The following is a 17,828-nucleotide window of genomic DNA, read 5'->3' on the forward strand; positions in this document are numbered from 1 at the left end:
CAGGGGTACAGCTAACCAGCACCGCATAACACCAAAGCAGCACCTCCATCCCCTGCACTCCCACCTCAGAGACATCCTTACAAAGACGCAGCTTTCTCAAATGAGCTCATTTTTCCGTATTTTGCAAGGTAAAAGACACTGGTTTTGTCTCGCTCGCGTCCCAAGGCCTCTCCGGGGCTTTCACACCAGACAGCTTCGTACACAAAGGACTATAGGAGAAATCCATCTTTGTTGAGTTATACATTTTTATTTTCTAATAGGTACAATACTAAAATAAACACAAATTAAAAAAAAGTTTTATTAAAACAAAACTGTACAAAAAAGCAGTTATACTACATTTTAATTACAGAACAGTCTACTGTCCAAAAGGCACTAATCCAGAATAGGAGATACAATGATACAGGACTCATTTTAACTATTTTAATCAATACAATAGAGCACTTGTTTCTCTGTCCATTCACATATAGAAACAAGGACTTTTGCTACAGTCATTACACACTGTTATAAATATGAGCCCTACATGTAAAGATGCAGTATCGCTCTCCCTGGGCCAGAATTCAGCTCAAACAAGGCTAGAAATTAAAAAAAAATAATTAAAAAAATTAAAAAAAAAAAAGGGAGAGAGCAAAGGACACAAGGGAAGTAGTTGATACTTCATACGTTCACAGTACCTGCTCCCTACGGAAGATGTGACGAGTATTAACCTCACCTTCGTTTTGTAGCTGGGAACTGAAGCACACAGAAAGGTTTTTGCCTCCAGGGTTTGCAGCAAGGCTGTGGCAGAACTGAAAGGTGAGCTCACAGCACCCGATTCCCAAGGCTTTGCATTTTTTTTCCCCGCTACAACCTGTTTTATCCAGGCCTCCTAAGACCCTCTCTTCCCCTGGCCAGGTCTCTAAATAATGCATAAGGAACAATCCCCAAGTGCAAGAGGGAGAAAAACGAGGGCTTTTCTCCTTGCAGCAAAACGTGGAGCAGACCCACTCGGCACCTTGCAGACAAAGGCAGTGATTCAGAGAAGATTTTAGCAAATTCTTCTTAAAAATCAGTACCTTTACTGCAAGGGGATCGAGCCATGAGCAGACGGACCTCGTTTGCTGCAAGTGCTCTTCCAGCAACGCACCCAGCTACTGCAAAGCCACCAGAGACGCGTGGCTGGGGATGGAAGGGTGCGTTGGAAGTGGCACAGGGGAAGTGCCAGCACTGGCTTGCCAGCTTGCCCTCCTGAAAGCAAAACTACACTTCGGCAGAGCACAGACAGCGGTGGGGAACACGAGGTCCCCAGAGCTCCTCGCTCCATCTTCCTCCGTGGTGGTGTTACCTGAGATGCGCTCCCCTGTGATGGTCACTGCTGCTTCCTGGCCTTTTCTTGCCCACTACTACAAGGATCTGCTCGTCCTCCCTCCCAGTCTGCACTACTGCTTTCTTTGCTTTCCCCCTGAAATGTCAGGCTGAGGAGCAGTAGCAAAGACACTACAGACCGTGGAGGGCGTGCTCGGAGAACACGCGTGTGCAAAGCAAGCAGCCAGCGCCGAAGATCACGAATAAATACCACGCTCTCGGCTGAACGAGCAGCCCCGGTTAAGAGAAAGGCCGAGGCACGTCTGCAGGCTCGTGGTGACGAGGAGGAGCATTGGCCAACGCTTTCGAGGCGGACGAGGTTTAACACGCAGGCGGGAGAGGGATACTGCACCTTTCGAACAGTGTCATACACATAAGACAAAGACAGGCATCTGGATGTTAACAAAAATAAGTAACAAAGAAATATGATTAAACAAAATCTCTTCTCACATCATCCTATACTACATCCTCCTTCTGCTTAGCAGAAAATTGTACGTACACAAAAATACAAATACACAATTTTGTAGAACAGTCTGATTTTAATATATTTATATATATTTATATTTATATGAGTGGCAGGTTAGTTCATTATATAGAGCTTTTTGCACTTTTGGCTCATATGCAACAAGGCTTTATAAATTCAGCTTTAGCTTTCATTCAGGTTTTATAGCTTCTTGAACATTTGTTTTCACATTTAAAGCAGCATCCAATTTGCAAGAGGAGTTGGTGGTGGCTACAGCAAGGATCAGGTCACGAGGTTACTCGGGGGCGAGGGGGGGAATATACATTCCAGTGTGTGTGTGTGCGCGCTAGTGCTAATGGAGAAAAAAGAAAGGACTGTGACCGTATGACTCCAGGATACCAAGTTTACCTCTTGAGGTAGGCAGAACACCTACAGCAGATGAGACACGGGTGCGGTTTTCATCGGGGCACGCGGCGCGAGGAACGGACACGCGGGTGGAGGATGCCGACAGAGGGACGCACGGAGACCTAAAAACCTGCTGGCGAGTGGTGGCGGCCAGCAGGGGCTGGACACGGCTCACCCCTCGTGGTATTTCTGCGTTTGGCAGACACGCCAAGGCGGCTGCCGGCCACCCGGCCACGCACGAGAGCGCCTGGCTCCCACCCTGCGCCCACCGCGGCCGCGGAGCGAAACGAAGACAGGACCTGAAATGGCAAACCCAGCCCCCAGCGCTCGGCTAGGGCGGGCTTTTGGTCGGGGCCTTTGCTTTTCTTTGTCTCTTTTTGTGCCTCTGATGCTGTTCCGTTGGCTTTTCCCTTCTAGGTTTGCAGCGCTCACTCCTACATTAATCTTTTTTCAATTACAACCGCGGTTATTGACAATCGCTTTGTTTAGGAAAAAAAATAAAATAAAATAATCACAGTTTAAAAAAAGGCATCTCTAGAGCAGGGCAGCAGTACAATGTCAAACGGTCGGCGTGTGTTATAGGCTCCACAAATGCTTTATTTTCATTAGTACCCCAGCAATAGATTCCCATTTGATCATTGCCTGTATCAACACCCATCAACATCCTACAAGCTAATTTTCTGTTCTCTGCGAAAGAGATGTCCTTATAGCTTTTCTTGCCAATAGTAATTTCCTAGGCTTTCCCAACTCATGTGTTATTAAGTTGTCAGAGTGAAAACAACATTTTGTTACTAATGAAAAATAAAACATCTACATATGGATTGCTTTCATTTTCGGAATCCTTAAGTGGTGCTAATACATCTTAATAGTGTTCTGTTATTTTTATTTCCTTTTACTATGGTCAGAAGAAATTCTTTAATGCAATTTTTTTTTTTTTTTAAACTAGCATCGATATCTATCTTTAATTTTACCCACATAAAATTCTCCTGTATGTTTACAAAATTACAACCACCTGCCAATAGTTAAATTACTTTGACAAAAACGCTTAGCAGGTGCCACTATTATAAGCCTAGAAATAATTAAGAATATAGGAAGAAACTGCCTCTGTGATTCCAAAACGGGGTGATTAAATATGCTTATTAGCCACTTCTACCCAGAATCTCAGACGTACGGGCATCCAGAGATGCATGATTAATGCACGAAGCTATTTGCATCTGTAATCCAAGAGGCAGCTTCCTACCAAATTCTCTCCAAGCTTCCCCCTCTTCCCCGTCCACCCCAAACTGGAGATTGCTAAGGTTTGGCTGAGGAGCAAGATTTGTTAAGGAGTTCCCCCCGCCAACAATTTTTAGGCTGAAAACCGAGGGGGGGCAGCACGGGGAAGGAGTGGAGATTTTTTTCCAGCCGGGCTCCGGATCCCTGCTGCTCCTCGGGAGCCTCACGTGCGGAGGGACTGCAGGGAGGGCTCGTTTCTTAAGAGGGAAATGAGGTCTAATCCTATTCCTCCAGCTCACTCTGGAGTCCTGTTACTCACTTAGGCACTTTTTAAATTGACACTAAGAAAAAAAAAATAATAATAATTAAAAAAGTACTGCACATATTTCACACTTCCTGGGCTTTCACGGGCCTTGGGAAGATCGTAGAGACCAAGAGGGAGACAGCCAAGGCGATCTGTCAAGAAAATAGTGCTCCCCACGGACACAAGTGACTTGTACTTGTCACCCTCTGATAGAACTGCTGTTGAACTAAATCTAGGCTAGATTTGTTACTCCTGTATTATCTTTAAGGTAAAAAGCCTGTCCTGCAGTGGTCCTGTGGCACCATGCTAGCATGTTATGGTGTAGGAGCTGACACCTGGCTTCCAGAGAGGCACGGGGCTCTCCCAGTCCAACCCAGTGGTGCTGGGCACCCATACTGGTTTGAGCCAGCGCTGCCCTTCACCTCCAAGAACAATCCTGATGGCAAAGCGAGGAGGGCCGGCTGCTGCTGAGATGTGGAACTATGCTGCTTACACCATGGCTAGATCCAAAAGTCTTGTACTGCAACGGGTGATGACACGGAAAATCTGCCAAAAAACAACAGGGCTCTGACCCCAGAGAATCTAGAAACGAGTCAAAAAAGGTTCAGGTCAGCACAAGCCTCCACATGCCACCTAAATGGATGCAAAAGGCAAAGAGAAAGAGAAAATTCAGTGGGTAGTGCTGAAAGACGGGCAGACCAAACTCCAATCTATTTTCATTACGGTGTCTATTTGGAAAAGCCATTTCATTTCAAGTCTCTCTAATCATCTTCAAATCTAAAACAAGTTAAAAAAATTAAAAAGCAATTGGGGCTAACAAAAGGGCCCCAGTACACAGCCACTTCGGCGAGGCCAAGCAAATCTGTGCATCCTGTCCTAAACCCTCGCAGTAAAAAGCAGGCGACAACACACTAACTGCACCAATTAATCCAGCTTCCAACACAGCTTCCAACAGTAAGTGCAAGCAAGACGCAATAAAATTAAAGAAAAAAAATGCTACTACCTCTGTTAACCATGGTCCGACACCTGGAACTACATTTTTTCACGTAGGAGGCCTCAAGTAAAGCCTGCTGGAAAAGGACTGAATGTATGAACTCTTTTCTTTTTAAATGGTCAGAGTGGACTCTGGAAAATGTTTCATGTTCAGACTTCACCGTGGACAATAGATATCTGGACTTCAAGTAGGCAGTTGATACAGCACCATCTCATAGGCAGAAGGAAAGGTGAAGCTGCGATGACTTGGACTGAAGTATTAAAAGAATTTAGAAAACACCTAACTATAAATACACCGCCTGATGTTGAGAAGGTAATAAAGTGCCTGTAGAGGAAAAGAGAAGAACGAGAAACGAGAGGAATGAAATTCAAATGGCAGAAGTCACCAAAGAAAGGGGAGAAAGGGCACAGAAAGCAACCGGTCAGTCCCAACGGGAGTGGGAGAGGCACCAACCTACAAGTGGCATAGGGAACAAAACCAAACAGATAAACCTGAGCACTCTAACTGTGTGCAAGAAATGTCAAATTACTCTGTTAAGAACAGCCACATCTGTGAAATACCTGTATTTTTCCAAGTTAACTCGCTAGAGTTATCATTGAACATCTACTGAAGTGCAAGGCGCAGTGCCAGTCTTCCCAGTAAAAAAAGACAGTCCCAAGATTAATAAAAAAAAAAGGTTATACTTAGAAGTTCCTGTGTCCCTGATTTGTTGACCTAAGCATCAAAACTAAAAGGAGGGAAGGGAGGAGTGCTGCCAGCTAACCATGCTAAAAACCCCCCGAGGTCTTTTGGAGAGCAAAAAGCTCAAAAGTTTTCAAAAGATTTGGAACCAAACCTAAAATTCAGTACTGGATGGCTCTGTTATTAGCATGGAAATCACAAATATCGCTTAGTTTGAGGCCGTATGACCACTGGGTTCAGGTTAGAGCACATCAGTGTAAGAAAACCATTGGTAAACCAGGTAAAATGGATTACCGAGGCAAGAAGGAGCTTGGCTGAAAGACAGAAGAAATAATCTCTATGAAGCAACACAACTAAAGTTTGGGAAAGAATCGCGTGAAATTCGGTACCAACAAGAATCGGCGGCAGAAGAAAGTGAATGGCTTAGAGCAATGGAAGGAGGTGCAACTCGAAACACTCGTCTGGAATTCCTTGAGGGAAGTAAAGGCTCAGTGTAAGAAATAATTTCAGGAGGAGACATCAGTTCAGCAAGACGACTTCTGGTGGCTGTGATATTTTTGAAGCGCTCTGGCAATTGATAAAAGCATTTGTAAAAACAGCTGCTCGAGGCAATGCAGCTACAGGAAATGGTCACGACTGATCAACGTTTTTTCATGTTAAATAATTTTTATGTTCAATCTGCCCAGGTAACAATGGAAAACATCGCAAGGTACCCTTAACAACTGGAATTTGTGTACCCAAATGTCTGATGTAGAGAACAGCAACAAAGAAGTTAAGATTAGAAATTCAGACTGACCTGGTCTGGCTTTTGGTTGGGTTCTTTTTTTTGCTTTTACACGAGAAGCAAAACCAAAGGTTGAACAGAATAACGCTGTTCCAGAGCTACCAGAGCTGCTCGACAAGGCTGGGAGGATGTATCGCTGTCTCAGCAGAACAGACACACTGAATCTGTAAGATACTGAAGCAAATCTAAGTAACACAGCAGCATACATAAACCACCTTTTATCACGTCTACATTTGTTTGATTCCCATTATGGCAGAAGTACAAAGTGTAAAAAGGTATTTATCATATATATAACTGGAACCTCCCATGGTTTAAGGCACAACATGTTCTCTGATGGCAAGTCACACTTTTTAAATGAAGTTCGTACTGCAGAGAACCCCTCTAGTACTCAAATCTCTACAAACGATTAAATACTAAGAACAGGTTATAACTGTAAGAGTAGAAGACAAGCCTACCTCTTTGGAATCAGAGTTTTACGATTAAGGCCAGAAGGGACCAGTCTACGAGGAGACCCTGCATATCACCTGGGTTCTCAAATATCTGATGCAAACTTCCTACTCTGTCTTCATCCAGTGGGATGAATGAACCATCCTGCCCTTCCAAATGCAAAAAAAATAAATAAAATAAATCCCCTAAGGGTTTATAAACATAAACGGACTTCCCACCCCAACACATTTACAAATGCCTTCTTCATGTCCATGGATACTTCACTGACTTCTTCTAATCAGAAGTTTGATTTTCAAGCTTGTTTCACTGAATTGAATTACTGACAGTGCAACCGCAGGACAGTTTTGTTCCTGCTCTGCTGTAAATCCTAGCAGGCATTAACTGAGTGTTGTTGAAATCTAGGGGCAATTCTCACCTGGAGTTAACTCTAGTAGTTCTGCAAATGGGAGGATCTATTCCCTAATCTCAGATAGTATTTACTGTCTCCAAATACCTGGAGAAACAGGGCTGTGATTTTAAAGAGCTCTAAAGGAAAGGAAGAGAGGCAGAATTAAACTGCTCCTGCCCAGAGAGCAGCTGTGTGCTTAGCTAAAGTGACAGGCAGCTACCCCTACGACGAAAAGCACGTCTCAAAATTCCAACAGCAGCTCCTCATCATGCTGTAAGGTGTGCCTGGCCCAAAGAAACACACATTGATATCTCAGAGCATTTAATAAGCTGCTTCAGCTATCTCACAGAATCACAGTATCATCTAGGTTGGAAGAGACCTCCAAGATCTCATCAATAAAGCCCCTGAGATGTTCACCTTTCTCCACCAGTAATCACACCCTTTGCACGGTGCACCTGGTCTTTCTCAGCATCACATTTCCCCTTTGCCATGCTGAACCCAGTGTAGCTCCATCTCAGAGCAGCCTACTCAAGGCAGACAGGTGAAATGTTCTCACTGCTGCCTTCCACTCCAAAATTTCATCAAACCTTTTGAGCAGAAGGCAGCTTGAATGTGCCCGGGGAGAGCCTATGCCATTGCAAAGATCTGCTTACTTGCCATCAAGTATAAATGAAAAGGTTTTCACTCTGGTATAGGAAAAACTGGTCAGTGAGTTGATATTGCGAGTCCCTGGCTCTGGTTAACTCCTGCATGATGTTTTCAGCTCTGTCACTACAGTCCTGTCAAAGAGAGATAGCAGCAACGTTACCAGCTGACAGGCAAAAAAATCCAACGTCAAATGTGCTTTGAGGAATGGAATACATGCTCAATATTCTTACTGTAATGTATCAAGAAATATTAATTAATCGTTTGCTTTCATTAAGTCTTTGTCCTCCTTGAGCCATTTGACAGATAAACTTTGTAAGTAAAATGTGTTTTTCAATCTCCAGTGATGTAAAATACATCTCAGAAGGCTGAAGTCAAGCTCTTAACTACAGAGGTGGGTTATTTAAGCTACATATGCCATCTTGCCATAGAATGGAAGACTTTAATTAGTTCAGGAGAAGAGGTGGGAAGAAGGATAGGAAGCTGTATCAAGGCTAGCGACAGCAGCACGTTAACACGCCCAAATTTCTGTCCTAGGAAAGAATTTCCTACCATTGCTCCTGTGAGTAAGCACCACCAGTGCTAACGGTGCTGGAAGAAACAAGTACCCAAGACCCATAGATCTGTTCTGAACCACAGTGACAAGGGATGAGATCTGCAGAAGTGTTTCAGTACAAAGAAGCTGAAAAGCTTTAAATAAAGAAAACTGAATAATTTCTTTAGTTTCTTTAAATAAAGAAACTGAAAGCTTTAAATAAGAGCCTGAATAAGTTAAGTTCCTACCTCCTTTGCAAATCTGATGAAGCTAGGAACACGCTGACTTTTCTAAATGTGACGAGGAGTCTATAAATGCACCTTTACATACCGAAAAGCTTCAGAAACTTGTCTGAGATAAGTAGCTACAGCAGGAGCACGACAGAAAGGAGCTACAGCAGGAGCACTACAGAAAAATAGGGTCAAAAAGTTCCCAGGCAGGCTCTGCAGTGCTCAGGACTGATCAGCAGATACCGTTTTTCAGAAAAACAGACTAGAAAGGCACCTAACACCCTACAAGAGATGCCTTTTCAGAATCTGGCAATGTATCGCAGAGAGATGATGGTGTAATTAATGACAGGACATCACCACAGCTCCTCTCCTGTTGTATGGCAGAATACCTTTGAGGCCATTATCCAGCTGCAGGATCGTTGAGATTTCTTAAGAAAAAGGTGAGTTAGCCCCTCAGAGCACCCTAAGCACAACAGGAGACAGCAGAGGGCTTCAGGACAGCACAGCTACATACTTGGTAAGGCTTCCGAACTGAGACCCTACAAAAGATGACCTCGGGTGGCACAGAAGAGCCAGCTACATTCTCCGCTTTGGGAACGGGATGCTAACAGTGCGATCGGTACTCTCCACCTGCAGGCAGGGTGAAAACACAGCACCAGGAATTCAGTGGAGGCCTGGACCATGGCTAATCTTCCTGAAAACGACTCGACAGCCAAGTGGCAAAGCAAGAGGAGCTGATCAAGACCCTGGGTAACTTGCAAGCACACCGTCACGCAACCAAATGGTAGTTTTGTTTCTAAAAAAAAAGTATAAAAACAAGGAGAAAAAAAAAACACACATCAAAACCATAAAAAATAGGAGAATCAGCTTTGCATAGAAAACCAAACTCAGTTTCAGTCCCTGCTGCTATAAGGTACCTTTGGGAGCAGGTCATTATTTAAGTTTACGAAGTAGCTGTTCCAAGTGTCACTAATAACGCTGGTATTAAAGAGAATTAGGGGGAAGAAGATCTTCTGTTTTCAATCACAGAAAGACAGAAATCCTTTTAATTATGACCATGCCAATCCACATCTTTCTAAAGCAGCTAATTACATGTCAGGAGGACACCCAGTCATTCAAAAGACCTGCCATTACTTTCCCTGCCACACACTTAGGCATTTATCTACCCATCCCAATTACCCTGCCTGCAATTTGAAAGGATTTAGCAGAAGCGTGCTGGATGTTTTGATCAGCAGAACACACCCGCTTCCATTTAACGGGAGAGGGAAGAGAGGGAATGAATGGTGCAGAGCCTGCCAAGCCAGCTGAGAGAGGCACGGCAGGGCCAGCGCGCGCCTCACCCTATTGCCAAGGGTTGGGTTCATTCGTGCTGAAGCTGTTGGCCAGAGCACTCCAAAGCTTACTGGGAAGGACTGGGAAGAGCCCAGCATGGCAGCAGCCAACCCAGTTAGTCGGTTTTCTTCTCCAGCCTGATTAAAAGGGGCATTTCAAGTGAGTTTGGGGGAGTTTTCACCAACCAGACCTAAAATGGCAAATCCTTGGCGTTATCGCCCGACTACTACGCCGATAAGCACCTCGCAGACATCACAGATGGTATCTTCAAAAAGCAAAACGTATTTCTTCACTTTTCCCAGTCAGTACGAGCTAAAGTGCGACCTGGATTTTCACAGGGTGGGTGACCTTACCCAAAGCAGAGCAGTTTTGTCCCGATTGCTGTAACGGTGCCAACGCCATCGGAGCTACCGCATCACCTGCACAAAAACAGGCACAAACAATCCCAAGCTATTTTTACGTGGCAAAACCTAAGGCCAAGGTTAGCCAACAACAACTAATCAGAGGTTTGAATTTTTCTCCCTACATTTGTTTCACTGGTGCCACCGAGGATACTTGCATTTATTTCATTTTCTTTGCGTTTGCTGGACAAAAACCAACACCAAAACGCTGTCGGCTCACCGACAGCCCTCAGAACGACCACGTCCACTTTTGCAGTTATAACACATTTCTCACAAAGGAGAGAAATAATTTTTGTGTGTTTTAAATTTGAATTTATAGCTGCCATCTCCAGAATGCCTCGTTTCATTCATGTGCAATATCTTTAATTGGACAGCTCAAAGCCTATAAATTAAAAAAACACTCGCAGAAACTAAAATGAAGGGTTTGGGGCTACGCCGTTCAGCTTGCCAAATGCCCACTGGCCGGTGACCAACTCAAGGTCCTGAGAAAAAATCCCAGCTGCGAAAAGGCCCAAGGGGGAAATTTTGAAATGTCTCCACAACTCTTTGCCTTAGAAACTGCAAGGTACTTTTGGCCAGGCCATCAACCTTCCCTTCCAAGAAGTCACAGTGAAAATTTCTGACTCCAAGAACTTCCATTCCATTAGCCAGTATCGTGATACAAACCCGAATACTCCTACTAGGAGGCATTAATACACACAAGCACAATCTACATCTGCCTAAGAAGAAGAGGCATATGTTAGGTCGCTGACACAGAGCACATTTTTTCAAGACCAATCTCGCCAACAAAAATTCCTGCCAAATGCTACACTAAACTCAAGATTATTGCCTACAAGCTTGAGATTTTGCTCAAAAGAATATTACCAAGTCAAGTAACTTCAAAGAGTGCAAGAGCTACTTGGGTGGGAAGCCCTGTCTAAAATAGAAGCAAAGTTTATTTTGACATAAAAAAGTAGAATTTGCTGGTAATTATCCAACAAACTTGAAAAAAGCTGATGAACCCTGGGGAATGAGGGCTACACAGTGATGTAGCTGGGGTAGGAGGAAGAACAGAAACTTTACAGTAAGAAATTTATCTGAAATGAGGAGAATTGCAGGGATAAATGGGAAAAAATACATATTGAAAAAAAAAAACAACAACTTTTTTTACTTTGGGCAAAATCTATCACTGAATCTTAGTAATTTACAGAGAAACGTGTGAATCCAGCTTTGCAACAGCATTGAAATTACACACAGCAAAACAAAATCCTGCATTAAATGCTTTTGGGGCAGCATTTTTGAGTTTTGAAAACTCTTATACCAATTTTGCTGGTTTTCTCTATGTGGAAAATAAAGAACCTTCTCCTTATGAAATCCTGTTACAACCACCATGCGTCTCTGCGTGACTCAGTGACCCAGGTGAAAGGCCACCACGATGCTTTCATTTTACTTCTTTGCAAGCAGCAACTCATTGTGAAGGAAAACCATTACACCACGTAGGGGAACTGAAAATCTTGAACTCATCTGCACCTTAAAGGCAGGAGTCATGCTTGGGATAATGATTCCATGCTGTTCCGTACTGGCAAACACCATCATGAGTTGTTTTCAAAATAACATCTAAATCAGACCTAAAATTTCTCTAGTAGAGTATATTTTTTGTTGTTCTTTTCTCTTTTCTTTTTTTTTTTCCCTAGCAGTGGCCAACAGCAAACACTTAAGGAAATAACATGAAGCTCTAAGCATAGATCTAACCTACAAGACCAGATCTTCTGAAAATCACCATTTAAAGATCTACTGAACCAAAAATTTCTAGCTTATCACAGTAGTCACCAGCGGACTTAAGTTAAGTATTTCTTTCTCCTCTAATATGTTCAGCTATGTGAAAATTTTCAAGTCTACACTCACAGCAGCAAGACAATGACAAATCCTCTCAAAGGCAAAAAGGAATCTGCAGCGCAAGCGTTACAAAAACATGGAGAACTTACCAGTTTGATGTAAGCCAATGAAACAAACAAAATCATTAAAATATCCCTGAAGAACTGTGTAAACAGAGCAAATAATTAATGACATTTATTACTTGATTTATGGCTTGATTAGAACCTGTAGCCAGACCCTGCAAATAAAGCTCATCTCTGTTAGGAGAATACATGAGATAACTTTTTATGAATAGGAAAAATAAAAATAAGAATTAAAAAAAAAAACAACAAGCTAAAAGAATTTCATTAAACAAGTGAACACATACGGATCAAACTCCTTGACCTGAGCACAGAGTCACAGAATAAGTTTGAGCAGAAGAGACCTCTGGAGGTCTCTAATCCAATCCCCAATCTTGTCCAGTTGAGTTTTGAATATCCCCAAGGATGTGGTTTTCACTGCCTTTCTGGGCCACTGTTCTAGCACTCTCAGTGTGAAAATATTTCTCTTTCTGCTCATTTGGATTCTCCTGATTGCAACTTGAGCCCACTGCCCCTAATATTTTCGCTACATGCCTCTGTCATCTCTAAAACTACCCATTAAGACAGCTGAAGAGCAAAATAAGATCTCCCTAGGCCAGCCTGAAATTAAACAGCTCTCTCGTTCCTTGACATGTGCTCCAGCCCTCACATCTCAGCAGCCCTACAATGGACTCACTCCTGTCCAAAACTGGACACAATACTCCAGATGTACTCTCCCAAGTGATGAAGAGAGGGGCCTAATCATTTTCCTTGACCTGCTGACAGCTCTTCCTAATGAGGTTCCTTAATTGCTGCAAGGGCACGCTGCTGACTCACGACCAACTTGTTCATGTCCAACGTATGAGTAATGGGATCACGCTGTACCAACATCTATGCTTAAAGCGTAGTAGATGGCTCTACAACTCTAGGGCATCAATGGATAATATTTCTGCTTGCTCCTATTTTTTTATTTATTTTTTTTGTTATTTTTTTCCAACTCATACTGCTTTTGTAAGTATCTGGGATCTCACACTTCAGGAAAAAGACATGGAGAATTCAAAACAACACCAAAAAAAGAAGTAGAGGTAGAAATTGTTGTTTTAAGAAGACTGTTAGAGACAACAACTCAAGTATAAGGACTTTATCGGCCACAAAATAACAGCCAAAGTTTACCCTACAAAGTTAAAAGCAATCTGTGCCCATCACAGAAAAGAAGCATCTTGAAAAGTGTCTTCTCTATTCACAGAACAAAAAGGTGGATCTAGCCTGCCACCAGATCCACTACACGGGAATCCACGTGAGAACGAACTGCAGTCATTCCTGGTTGGCTACAACAAACTGCCAGTGAATTGCAATGCTACAAAACAGACCAAAAAAACTAAACGGGCTCAGTTATCAAGAAAATCCAGATCCAGAAAGACAAAGACAACTTCCCATACTGCAGCAGAAAACCTAGAACGAAGTCTAAATCCCGGGATGTTTTCTCCACCAGTTCTCCCAATTACTCTCGATCTAATCTAGGTGCAGGTCTCCTGAAATCATCACACCAACATCTGCTCCACTTAAGGTAATTCACATCAAACCAAAAAATATTTAATCAACTGCAAATTGTCCTTTTTGAGCTTTCAGAATAAAGGAAACTGCCGTGAGCATCCTGATGTCTTACTCTTTCCTCGTACCTTTTGTAGGCAGGTGCAAACCAAGGTGAAAAATATGAAACACGCCACGGAATTCTTTTAAAATACATTTTTTTAGGACAACCGATTGCCTAGTTAAGTCATTTGTTATTTCCTCTGGTGAGAAGATGCTGGGGGAGAGCAACAAACTGATATATACCTGGAAGCTACAGACAAGGAGAACCTGGCAATCTCCAGTTGCTCACAAGTGGTTTATCTGTTTAACCTTCATACTGGATATTGACGCACGATGAGACCAGCAGCTACCTGACACTGACAGACAGAATTAAGGCCAGATTATTCTACATCAGATGGTGCAGACATACAATTTTAGCGGTGTTACTTTGATCCTGCATCACACGGACCAAGGATGTTTTAGTACTATTTTTATTCTTTCCTATTGCTTTAAAAAGGCAGTGCTTGAAACAATGACTTTTTTTTTTTTTAAAGATGCTATAGTAAGCAATATTTCTTTTAAAATTGCAGCTGTCCAACAGTTTGAGTCTGTTCTTTTTAAAATGAAACAGCCAGAACAAATGGTGGTGGCAATCCCAACATAAAGAGGCCATCGATTATTAAAATCTCCTTACTATAAATCGTGGATGTTGCTTGTCAGCTTGGTGTGTGACTGTAGTATGAATAAGAAGGTAAAATTCCACTAAGGCTATAGTTTGCTTGATCATTCCGCTGTGCAAAAATAGAAAGAAAAGCTCTCCTCCCGTCCTTTCACCCCTTAGTACCAAAACATTCATACACGCGTTAAGTAAAAAACTGCAATGGTGCAATGGTAGCTGATCCAATTCCTTTTTTTTTTTTCCTGAGTCTGCCCTGATGCTACTTACGAATTTGCCTACTCAAGAAACTGCAATAAAACAGAGAAAGACGGCTTCATTCTGCTTCAGTGATCTATACCTAAGGAAAGCACATAAATTTTCCAATGAAATCCATAAATGAAAGACGAGGCCAAGCTCTACCTATTTATCTTCCAAGTTACAGAGACAAAGAGGTGCCAACTCTGTGCCCTCTGAAAGCACAAAATCTCCTCCACACTTACCTAAGCAATTTTTGCGAGATTAACAGATGTAAAGATGATCTAGTTAGCCTACACCTTGAAGGGGTTTAGGCTGCCTAAAAACCTGCTGAGGAACCACATTTTAGGAATTCACAATGCTATCGGAGCGTTATGCATGAGGAAGGGAGGGAGGAGGAGAACAAACCAAGTAATTGCAACTTCCCTTCATCCCCTCCACCTTCAGAAGTGGACGAGAGAAGAAGGAAGACCATCCTTCAAAATTAAGCTATTTTCCCCTCTTAAGCTATTCCCACGTAAACGTAAAAAATGGAATGTTGTGGAAACACTATGCAAATTTTTATATATCTATATAGAAAAATTTACATAGTTTTTTTTTTTTCTCTTTTTTAAACGTAACACAGTCCTGCCCGTCTCTAACACTTCCCGTGCTGTTTCCATTGAAATGTTTCCTCTTACCGGCAGCAACATATCATTTTATCAGGATGCCAGGAGATCATTTCCACACAATGCCAGCAGATGTAATTTTCTTAGATGCACACACAGTTCATCATTTAGATACTAGATGACAAGGTGATCGCAGGGTGACTCTGTAATGCAAGTTTGCTGTTTGGCATTTTGAATTCTCAAATGATAAAAAAAAGACTTATCAAATATAAATATCTTTAAGAAAAAAGTAACAAAAGTGCTACATATGATCAAGGAAAACAATTCCATTAGTTTCTGCTACTTAAAGTAGGTTTGCTTTACAAATATTACCACATCCATTATCAGTATGGCTTCCAATTATTAATTAAATTGCTCGTAGCAGTATAGCTTTCTCACATCTTAACAAGGACAGAGTAAAGAGAACACAAAACATTCACACCCCATTTCTCAGGTAAGAGATCCTCCTGCCTTTAAGCGAATACAAAAGTTCGTATTTAGGAGAATATTTATGCTATGATGGTTAACTAGCAAAGGTCAGATGCAAAAGTTCTCCAATAACCCTTTTTTCTAGTTGGGGCGTAGGCATTAGTTACACAGACGTGTAAAAATTCACTCACCCATTTCATGACCATAATACCTTCCTGGAAAACATTGCTTTTGAAAGTGGCAAAGTGGAGAAGGGAGTAGGGTGGGGACAGAAAAGGTGAGAGGAAGAATAAAAAGTGAACTTGTTAGTGACAGATCAATAGAGTCTAGACCTCTTCTGAGCAGGCACTGCTAGCCATGCCAAATAATGAATAGTGGTTTTGAGAAGTGGACTGTTGTCCATTAGACATTCAGCTCATTTTTCATATGATCCCAGGCTGGGCTTCAATCATGGTCCCAGAGGCAGAAGGCAGTACTTATCCACTAAGCCACGCAGCTTGTGAGAGCAGAGGATGTCTGTGTTGAATATGTGAACATCAACCAAAATATGTGAATGTGTTTCCAATGGACATTCTCAGCACAGCACCCAAAAGTATATCCAGTCACTGTATGACCAGTGAGGCACAGCTTATTGCAGCTGGAAATCATTTATTCCCATGCTGAAAGTGGGGTTTCTAGTGTTCTTTTTACTCTCTGTTGATAATCCCAATCTGGTGTCCATCGACCCTGTGCCACTACCTCAGCTTGCATCCTTTCAGTCTCAGAGAAGGAAAAGCATACAGACTATTTTTACACAATCTCTAAGGGTATCCAAGATTTTAAGTGTAGCCTAAGACTTGTAATTGAGGACTGTCTAAAATACCTGGAAGCACTTTGAATGCTAAGACAGAGCAGCAAGATTTTTCTAGCCACTGGGGCTGGGAGAGGGAGGTTGGTTGGTTGATTGATTATTTATTGGGAATTAATACTGAGAGAGTATATGCAAAGGCTGAGGGCACCATGCCATCTTCACAGAACAAGACCCTAACAGCTAACTGACGTACAAGAAACTGCAAAGTTATACTGTAAGAACACATATTAAGGACCGAGGAAAGTCTGCTAAGGTGCTACGTCTAAAACTAAGTTACTTCTCGCTCTGACCCTCCCCCTTCTTCGTATCAGTCGTCGTCTAGAGCCTCTGTCTTGATCTCGTTGGCTCCTTGCCGGGCCAATGCCAAGATGGTGTGGTTTACCGCTGCCATTTCCACGGCTAACGAGATGGGGTCTTGGTGGTCACTATGGCTAGTGCTGTCATCCTGCGCGGGCGGAAACGAGAAAAGAGAAGCGTGGTTACTCCACAAGCAGAAAACCAGCAGGAAAAAAAAGCTAGGGTAGAAATAATGGGCTAGGGGCAGCAAACTGCACGTTTGTTGCAGGGGTACAACATGAAAGGAGTACACACAACTGATTTAGGAAGGATTTCCCTCACTGTGCAGACAAAGGTAAGCAGGGCATGGAGTGGTGTACCCAATTTCTGAGAAATAAATTTAAGGCGGGGGTGGGAAGGGAGAAAATTTGGAGAAAAATACTAAATTATAAAGATAAAAGTGATATACAACACATGTCAGGAAACCAAACTAAGGCAGAAACCCACTGCACAAGTTCATGCTACGCTTGCATTTTGATTACTGCATACAGTTCTGGGCATCCCGTTTAAAGAGGAGATGGGAGAACTAGAAAAGGCAGTGAGAGTGGCAACCAAGAGGAACAGAGACATTGGGTGGCTCCCTTACAAGGAGGGAATAAATAGACCTAGACTCCTCAGTTTGGAAAAGAAATGGCTGATGGTTGATGTGGTAAATGCTTATTCCAAATAATCAGTAAACAGGGACCAATTGTTCACTACTTCTGACGATCTAACACGCAAGGGTGCTCACTGAAATGATGAGCTAATATATTCTGGAGCAGTAACAGGAAGCAGCTCTTCACTTATCACAGATCGGTTGTAGGATTCACTGATTTTTAGATTAGCCCAAAGTAAAAATGGCTTTAATAAGCGGGGTTAGACAAGTTCATGGAAAATTTGTCTACTGGTAACTATCAAAAAAGGAAGTGGATTCACTGCCTGGCTCAGGAAGTTCCTCCAAACTACTGCCTTCCAGAACCTGGAAGCTACTATAATAAAATCAGTCTATAATTGTCCCGTTCTT

At 42.5% G+C, this 17,828-nt stretch overlaps 1 protein-coding gene across 21 annotated transcripts in view; it reads right to left on the reverse strand.

Annotated features, from left to right (window-relative positions):
• Positions 1-225: 225 nt before the first annotated feature.
• The window catches only part of HMBOX1 (homeobox containing 1), a 117,589-nt gene continuing 99,986 nt past the window's right edge, over positions 226-17,828 (reverse strand). For 19 of the 21 annotated variants that reach the window (XM_072036575.1, XM_072036580.1, XM_072036579.1 and 16 more), the window contains one exon: positions 226-16,934. In XM_072036575.1, coding sequence (XP_071892676.1) covers positions 16,797-16,934 — 138 coding nt within the window. In that variant the 3' untranslated portion in view covers positions 226-16,796. The remainder of the gene's footprint in view (positions 16,935-17,828) is intronic. The other 2 variants (XM_072036581.1, XM_072036576.1) reach the window with 1 other exon arrangement.

The sequence above is a fragment of the Anas platyrhynchos genome, chromosome 3 (assembly GCF_047663525.1).
Source record: "Anas platyrhynchos isolate ZD024472 breed Pekin duck chromosome 3, IASCAAS_PekinDuck_T2T, whole genome shotgun sequence".
In the NCBI taxonomy this organism is placed as follows: domain Eukaryota; kingdom Metazoa; phylum Chordata; class Aves; order Anseriformes; family Anatidae; genus Anas; species Anas platyrhynchos.